Consider the following 9,781-nt stretch of genomic DNA (forward strand, 5'->3'; position numbering starts at 1 on the left):
AAATTGAAAAAAAATAAAATTAAAAGAAAATGAAATAGAAGGTAAAAATCGGGCAAAATTTAGAACAAAAAGGAAATCAAGGACACTAAAATTAAATATAAAATCAAGTCAAATGTTACAAATGAGAATTACAAATATAAAATTAAATACAAAAGACTCCAAATATGAAAACGGACGAAGGACTCTAAAAGACCGACAAGGGACTGACGCTTCGGAACGACACCCCTCTGTAACAGTGCAGCTCTCGAATACCTCCCCGTATCGACTGGTACCTGAGGAAAAAAAAAAGGGAGAAAGGGGTGAGTATAAAAATATACTCAGTAAGCAACCTACTTGTAGGCTCTTTTCGCATCCTTATCATAGTAGGTATACACGATCTTATCTCTGGGTTCTAGTGAGTGCGAATCACGCTACAACTCTCTTTTCTGTATCTTAGGAGGCTTGTCCATCTTATGCAGTAAAATGATCAGTGTCCTGAGGTGAGGCACGACCTCATAAGTAAATCTGAGGGGATCGTATGGCTGGATCTGAATACGTGATTCTCTCTGAACATCATCCGTGGAGGTTAGCTGACAACCCTCACATGGGACCATACGTCCACTAAATTCGGGGTGCGACCCCCTGTGTGCCGGTCAGCTACTAAGTCATCCTACGTGGCTCCACATCCCCCGCTCAGGGACAAGTTTCTACTACCCAGGAGTCCTGTTCAGAAGACTCCTTAGCTATCACCACTAGGTCTGGGCACCTGTCACACTTCCCTATCCGGATCTTCCAAGCTCCACGATCTCCGTTTCGGAGCTCTTTCTCGACGGTACGTTATCAGAGCAGAGAGGGAAATGGAGGTTCTGATGACACTATCCACACTGCTCAACTCTAGCGGGTTACCTACAGTTACCGTGGTAACCTACTATTCTTTCTAGGGTGAAACTTGGTGGCTTAGACTTGGATTCATGCATTTCTAGGATTCTCATGCGAGCTCTCACAAATCTATCAGGTTTCAAATTCTGGGCTCTGGATCCGCCGGTAATCGTTTCGTGGGTCTAAATGCACGGTATTCTAGAGGTCCCCCAATCTAGGGTCTCGTCTAGCCAACTTAGTCACAAGCACCCTAATCTAAGCTCACAATTTCTTCCTATTCATCAAGAAAGATAACACAAGCAATCATCATGCATAGGAGTTAACACGCTGCAGTTCATGCAATATTAACAAACATGCTCAACGAGAAGATAACGTCCATCTTCACTCCAAGCGCAGATTTCACAAGTTTCCCATCCTTCTCATGCATACATACATTATCAGGATCTCAATCTAAACAGATTACATAATCATTCATATCTAGAAGTCATAGATTTCCTTATTTATTTTGTTTTCATGGTTTCCATACTAATATGCTAGGTTCCGCTAGCTAAGTTTATGGGTATGATAGCATGCATGCTTATTCCAAGCGGTTCCTACAAGTAGTACTCGTGGGAATCCAAATGGCTACTTACTTGGTTGACGCGTACCTTTCCAAGCTCGAATCATTTGTCGGAAAAGATTCCAAAAATTCTAGAATTTCCTTGATAGGTCCTAATACACATAAAAATAGGATCAAAGTTAAAATCGAAGCGAAAAACAAGCAAACGGAGGTCAAATGGAGGGAAAAAGGTCACTCACGCGCCTACACGCGCGACTGACGAGCTTTGGAGGGTGCACTACGCGCGGCTTTCTACACGCGCGTGTCCATGCACAGTCGCGGGCTAGAAGCCAGTTCGCTTGGTTTGGACTCAGGTCGACCTGGTTGCACGCGCCTGATGCGCTTCTCCAGCCCGCAGTTGCCACGTGTCGGTCCTGTCGCGCTCCTCCATACGCCGGCCGATACGTGGCGGCGATGCCTCCTCTCTCCTCGTACGTTTTTCTAAATTTTCTCGAAACGTGAGTTTTGGCGTTTTCGATCCATTTTCTTTTGATTTTAATATCTTCCAATCCATAACCCGAATCAATAAGTTCTCTTCACGAATATTGTAGATCTCATATTCTATTTCTACAATATATTTTTCTTTTATGTTTTTTGGTAATCATAGGTCTTATTATTTGAGTTCAAATTTGGAGAAAAACGAGTTCTTACCGAAAATCGCATTTTCTTGAATTTCCGATTTTCGTCCAGAAACTTCAAGAAACTTTGTCCATTCTAAGATTTTCTTGCCGGAATGAGTGGATCCACCACCCAAACTCCTTTTCCCTCACCGAGAGAAGTATTGCTTCAAAGTTTCTTGCCTTGGATTCGATCTCCAACAGCGATTTGTCATCTCTACTCTTCCTCTCTCCCAAACCCTAACTTCTTCTCTCCCAAACCCTAATTTTCTTTCTTTTTCTTCTAGGAGCATAAACAACTAGACCGCTTAGGTAAGAGTAGGGGCAAAATGACCCTTTTGCCCCTATGTTGTTATTATTTTTTTTTTATTTATCTAAAAATTCAGGTATTACACTGCAATTGCCAAACCAGCCCTACAATCTGTGCAATCCAACGTAGATGCACCTCAAACCCAGTAGCTACACATTGCTAGTAACCAAAACTGACCCGACCCGTAATCCCTTGTTGTGGGCAAAACATAGGTTGAATTGAACTTCCATGAGCAGATTAAGACTTGTACCAACTTTGACTTGGGTAAGTAAGTGGTTCTACTATTGGACGTCCATGGGCTTGGTTTGATGATTTGTATGTTGTATGAATGACATGTACATTTTGGCCCTTGTAGGTGTCATATTTTTATTACGAAGTCAGTATGATTATGCTATGTTATGAAATTTTGTTATGATATAAATATTATATGATGTACGTACTTCCAAATGTTACACCATGTGTATTATGTTAACATGTTCACATCATGCCTATGAGACATTGATAAATCAAGTGTGTTAATCATTAAAGATATGTCTAGTATATGTATACATGTATCATAGGGATGCCATGTCACGAAAAAAAAAAAAGAGGGAGGTATGAGTTGCATTTTAAGTATGTACCATGATTTGAAACTATGAAATCTCATGCATTTTGTAAGCCATGTGCATCAAGATACTTCATTCATGATGATTAGTACGGATGCATACACCATGATATTATACATGTTCCTTTTCCTCTGTGGCTTCAAGCAGCGTGAATGTGCGCTAACCCGTAGTTAGGCCCAGAGGTACATAAACGAGCTTGTTGGTGGATCCATGTGCACATACATGGGCCGTGTGTAGAGAAGTACTATACATTCAACCTCATTCAACCTTGTCTTGATTAGAAAGTTGAGACTAAGGAAAAATTTTATGAAAAGATAGGTCTTACCATGATTGCATTTCCCAACTCCAACACTGGGGATAATTACTGAGTATTAGATACTCAAGCCACGTGTTACTTATTTTTCAGGTAAAGTTAAGACACTCATATACGAATTATTGTATCTTTGTGGAAGCCATGGATACAAAGTCACGACAGTCACATTTGGGCTTAATGTTGTACCCCTTAAGTTGGATTAGGACGTTAACATTATTTGAAAACTTTTGTTATTTTGATTTCGCTGCTTATTAACATCATTGTTGTTTCAAATGAATTTTTATGAACATTTAATTCTATGATAATGTTTTAATAAATCGTTGTAAAGGCAGTCAAGATATGCATATAGTAGCAACCTTATTTACGTAGGTTGTAACATTATATTAAATGTTTGTTCATGAAATATTATTGGAATGACTTTTATTAGAAAGTATATTGAAAAATGACAGTTATCTACTAAAAAGTCTTTAAAACGAATTTCTCATGAGAATCATCAAAAAAATAAATGAACATTTCAGGATGATAGAAATTAAAATAGGACACATATATGGGAAGACTTCCCTAACCCTATCTGGCCTTGTAAACATTTCGGAGTCTAAAAGTCTCAAATTGATTTTTTTTTTTTTCGAAAATTTGATATTATTTACAATAACTTTTCATTAGAAATATTTTGATTTTTCAACTAGGCATAGAAGGAAACTCCTTAAATTTTTTTCTTTAATATTTAATTTTCATTATAATTATGTAACAAATGTTTTGATCATTTAAATTTTGTATTATTTATTTTTTTAAGTTATTCTATTTTAACATACATGTTCAGTTCATGATTTACCTTAAAATTATGAAATTAATTTTATTTGTGATGACATTAATTATTTTTTATTTATTATATGTATGTACCCTTTCGTATGACTTATATTTTTTGTTTTATTTACATAAATAAAAGTTGATCGTATAATTCTTTTATTCAAAGACATATATATTATTGAACAAAATTAGACTTGTATTAAGTTTTCAACCATACATAAGGTTGATCGAAATTCCAAACATTCGTAACATAATATAAAAAAGATAGAATATTAGAAAGACACATAGTCTTCGATAAGAAGCAAGAAGTCTAGTTGGGGACGTCAAAGAAGTTGATAAGGTTGTTCTTGTTATTGAGATCAGTGAACACAAGGGTGCCATAGGTTCGGCTACTAGTCCCCTCAAGAGCTGTCAATCGAAGGTTATAGTTGGTCCCGGCCACAATTTGCATTTCTCCACTAATCACTTTTTGGAAGTGGAGTTGAGTTTTTGCCTGTTTATTGTGTTCATTCACTGCGAACTCACCTAAGCTTTGAATTTGTGGCTCATTTATGTTTTTTATTGGTTTGTAGCTGCCAACCAAACCTAAACGTTGGGTTGCTGCTGTGAGCGACAATAGCGATACGACGAAAAAGAGAAGAGAAGCCACCATGAACAGAGCCTTAGTCATGGTGATAAAGTTTGAAGATGATGAAGAGTATTTGATGGTTTGTTTAAGAGAAGGTTAGTGGGTATTTATAAGAATGGATAAATGCACGAAAGGAGAAGAGATTACAATTTTTTTTTTAAATAGTTAATTAATATTCTTTTTATAGGTTTACTAATAAAGTTTAATTCTACAACGATATAGTTAGAACCATACAAAAATAAATAAAAGAGTCATTTATATCCCTACCGAAAATAAATCAAATAAGGTAATAGTAGTTACTACCATAAATAAAGAAATAAATAAAAGTCAATTATGGTCCTTAAATCTATAGTTTAGTGCAAAACAAACCCTTTTAATTTTAGTTTGGAATAAATTAGAAAATTGAACTAAATTCCATAGGATTATAACAACTGTGAAAGAAAAATAATAATAAATAAAAAATAAAATATTGCAATTTTATCTAAGTTGTTCTCACTGACCTCTCATCGGTCTCCTAACTATCTCTCTCCTCAACCAACTCAGTCACTGAATGTATGGGTTGTTGGAATAAAAAAAAATGCAAATTTAGCAGGAGATGTATCCATTATGGTGAGTTATATTCGGATCTCCTTTGCTTTATACAATCCATTGTGTTACAATAGAATCAAATCTCTCCTTCATCCATTAATGAATTAGATTTTAGTTAGCAAAAAAAAAAAGAAAAAGAATACATTGATGGGGTCATTTATGATAAATTGGTCACCGTGGATTGACAAAATGATATGGTAAGGGTATGGATAGAAAATTATAGGATTATGATAGATTGATTGAACGATAGGATTAGAATATAGACCGTTATGATAGGTCTCATTCATGAAATTGTATGTGTATGCACTTAACCCCAATAGTGGGGTCACTAACTAAGTATTTGATAACTCTCCAAAAGGTAGAGTCATATCAAGTATTTTTCGAGTTAATATTGCACTTTTATTGACCATTTTCTCTTTTATTTCCCCATATATTCTACTTAGTGAGCTTGAAATCGTTTATTGCTGTCCAACATGAAAAGAATATGATTTGACATAAATTGATCTTAATTGTACATTTAATTGAGTTATGATGTAAAACTTCAAACATTTATGTTGAACCATGAGGGAGTAGCAAATCTAGAAACAAATGGGGTATGACATGGAAATTTTAAATCCAATAGTGGAAGTGGGTCATTGACTATCCAACGAGGAACATCTTATGTGGACAACTTATTCCTTTTCAGCCCTAAAGGGGAACCGTGCTCAATATAAAAGAAAAAAGAAGACTAAGAGGAGGGAGCCACACTTTGGGAGAGAAAAATCAGATTAGACAACAAAGCTTCTGCTGCTGTGAACTGCTGTGAAACCAGAGAAGAAGAAGAAAAACCCTAATCCAGCATTTGTTGATAGCAGAAGGAAGAGAAGAACAAGAAGGATAGATTAGGGCAAAGAGGTGGACGTGAGAGCTCAAGGGAAGAGAACTTCCATTGAAGAACGGCAACAAAGCTGGATAACTCTCTATTTCCTTACTTTCTTTTCTTATTCTATCAATTTTATATGATTAAGATGTGGGCTCCTCTGTTTAATTTAGTTTGTATGAAGAGCTAAACTTTATATGGGAGGCGAGAAAGTTTTATATAATTTAAGTATGTTGACAGTATGATTTTAGTTTATTAAAGAGTTGTTGTTAATGATTTACATATGTGTTTAATTAGCTACTTTACATACATAATTGTTCTCCTATTCGGGAGAAGAGAGGGAGCAATGAAATCCTCTTTAATACTCTAGTTCCATTGTAAGGAGACTTAAGGTAATAGAAGGGTTAGGAATAATTCTTCTCCTAGAGCCTTGTTAATAGAAATTACAACGATTATGGAAATAATCATCATGCATGACCCTCGTAAGTGAGTTTGGGAATGTATTAGAAGGAACTAAAATCTACCACAAAACTCAACAACTTATCTATTTAATCTCTCTTTGCCGAACCTTCCTCATTATAGTTGATTTTCTCATTATTTTCTGTTATTCGACAGCAGTGGCACTCTACATTAGTTTTGCTTAATTAGTTAAAATCACCAACACGCATAATGTTACCCAAAACCTCACTTAGTTTCGAGCGATAAAATTAACCAAAAAGATAGGTTCTTTGTGGAATCGGTAATTTACTTATTAGTTACTACATGTGATAGTGTATACTTGCACTTTTTCTTGTGAATTTTACATCATTTTATTATATACATCCACAAGCGATCAGTATTATATTTAAAATACTCAAGGCACGTGCTACTTTTATTTTTCTCAAATGTAGGCTATAATAGGATAATGTTTTTAATTTGATCGTTCATTTATTTTATTTAGTTCGTTGTGTCTCTTTAAAGACGTTTTCAAACACATTAGTCCATGACTTTGTTTAAGATGAGATTTATGTTTTACGTGTATACAGTAGCGACCTTAGATACCACAAGATTATACTTTAAGGATTATACTTTGTTTAAGATGAGATTTTTTTGTGGTTACAAGGATTATACTTTAAGGTAGTCTTTTAATTTTAGTTTTAAAGAGTTTAAAATGGTAGAACATTAAAATTATTCATTAAATAATTTTTTTTTTTTTTTATAGAAACAAAAATTAATTAGGTAGGTTCTCGTATTTAATAGTTAATTAAGATTTATTAAATTATAAATAAAAATTAACTATAATAAAATTTTATTTAAAAATAATTTTGTCTCGAATATTTAAACACTTAACATGAGATGAATAAGTTGAGTTTCAATTAATAATTTGAAATATGAAAAAAAAAAAATTTGATTAATTTTTATTTTAAATTTCAAAATCAATCTAACCAATATAATATAAAGGTGATGAAGGAGCAACTTCTGAAAAGGAAAGGATTGTAGTTTTATTTCTGATTCTTGACCTATCGTAAGACAACACTTATTAGGATCAAATTACGATATCTAATATGATAGTTCACACTTACAAAGAAATCATTAAAATTGTTAATAATGTCGTTAACAAAATTAGTGATAACTAAATATTATGGAGATAAAGTTAGTCTATTATATTTCCTATTCTAGCATTGTACTATCAGACTCACGAAATTGAGAAGGAGATGTCGAGACGGGAGAGAAAGGAGACAGAATTTTGAAAAGCCGTTTTTCTATTACATTGTACTTAGATAGACAATTTCTTTTTCTTCTAGCTCTACTTAGCTCTACTTTTACAAATGAAAAGTATTTACAAGCTTTCTAAAAACTAAATATGGCAACCACACTTACACCCTTTTATAACCCATAAACCCACAGTCCCTCAAATGAATTTGGCCTTTCATTTTTTTTTTTCTTTTACCTTTACTAAATTTTAAAATCCATTAAAAATTAACTAAAAACTATTTTAAGAAAAAAGTAATCTTCATCCTTAACTTTATTCCAACAAAACTCGCACGTAAACTTAAATGCTATATTCAATGATTGCGCTATTTCGTTTTTTCGAGCTCAGTCGTGGTTTCTTCAAATTCTTCTCCTTGTCCTCGAGCGGTAAACTAAGCTTGTCCTATTATGACGAGATTTCATTTGGAGCTTGTTGAGAACAGTCAATTTGAGACACCAACTCCTCATTTCTCCGGTTCTCAACCACGCTCGACTCAGACGTCATAGCTTCTTTCAGTTTACTCAATTCCCTTCGCAAGTCCACAACGACATTTTCAACTTTCATTTTTGCTTCCTCCATTTCGACTTTATCACGAGTGATTATCTCAATCGTATATCATAAATTCATTGCCTCCTGTTGGACCCGATTCAGGTTCACGTCGAGTATCTCTTGCAAAATCTCTTGCAAAATGACCAATTCTGCCACAATTGTAACATTTGTCGGAGTTACTATTATTCACATAGTGACCATATTTTTTACATTTATAACACTGGATGTTGGAGTAATATCCTTGACCGCGCCCTCTATTGCGTCCTCTTCCACACCAATTTTCTTGGCTCAACTGTCTCTTCTCCTTATAATTTTCTTCATTTTTGCTGTCTTGACCACCTCGACCATTCCCGCGACTTCCACGACCTCTACCTTGAATATTTTGAGAGTAGAGTACCTTTTCATCCTTTATTGATGCTTTGGTTTGAAGTGCTTGATCGAGTGTCTCCTTCTTTTTCTTCTTACGCTGCTCGTGTGACTCGAGAGAATTGGCGAGCTCATTGATCGTGAACTTCGCTAGGTCCTTTGACTCTTCTATCGCACATACAACATTCTCGAAGTTGTTGGTTAACGACCTCAAGATCTTCTTCACAACCCGTGTCTTCGGTAACATTTCTCCGTTTTGATTTAGTTGGTTTGCCACGGTTTGTATGCGTGTAATGTAGGCAGATACATTTTCTGACTCCTTCATCTTCATGCTCTCCAACTCGCCACGCAGAGTTTGGAGATGTACTTGCTTGACTCTGTCAGTTCCTTTAAATACCTTTTCTAAAGTGTCCCGCGGTACTTTTGAAGTAGTTGCCCTCATAATCTTTTTAAAGCACGACTCGTCAACAGCCCGAAACAGCATGTATAATGCTGCCTTATCCTTTGATCGCAATTCTTTTAACACATTGTTTTGCGCTGCCGCATAACCCGTGGTATCTGTCGGTTCTTCGAAACCTTCTTTGACCAACTCCCATGCATCTTGAGAACAAAGAAGAGCTTTCACTTGGATGCTCCAATTCTCGTAGTTCGTCTTCGTTAATCGTGGTAGCAGCATTTGACTCATCATATTCGTCATCGGCTCTGATACAATTTGTTGAAATAAAAGCTCGCTCTAATACTAATTTGTTAAAATAACACTCATGAAACTGATAAAGAGATGTCGAGAGGCGAGAGACAAGGAGACAAGGAATTCTGAAAAACCCTTTACAAATGAAAAGCAAACGCCAGCGGAGTTGTTTTAAATGATAAGGAAAATAAAAAAAATGTTGAGACTTCATGCATTATTGTGTGCTCATGTATTGGGGGATACCCCTTCTCATTCACGATAAT

General features: G+C 35.2%; 1 protein-coding gene across 1 annotated transcript; it reads right to left on the minus strand.

Moving 5' to 3' along the window:
- Positions 1–8,519: 8,519 nt before the first annotated feature.
- Positions 8,520–9,527, minus strand: LOC147786404 (uncharacterized). The gene has a single exon (XM_087120755.1). It carries the CDS (start codon positions 9,525–9,527, stop codon positions 8,520–8,522), a length of 1,008 nt encoding a protein of 335 aa, XP_086976881.1.
- Positions 9,528–9,781: the final 254 nt, after the last annotated feature.

The sequence above is a fragment of the Cucurbita pepo genome, chromosome 20 (genome assembly GCF_057944985.1).
Source record: "Cucurbita pepo subsp. pepo isolate OVF chromosome 20, ASM5794498v1, whole genome shotgun sequence".
Lineage (NCBI taxonomy): Eukaryota > Viridiplantae > Streptophyta > Magnoliopsida > Cucurbitales > Cucurbitaceae > Cucurbita > Cucurbita pepo.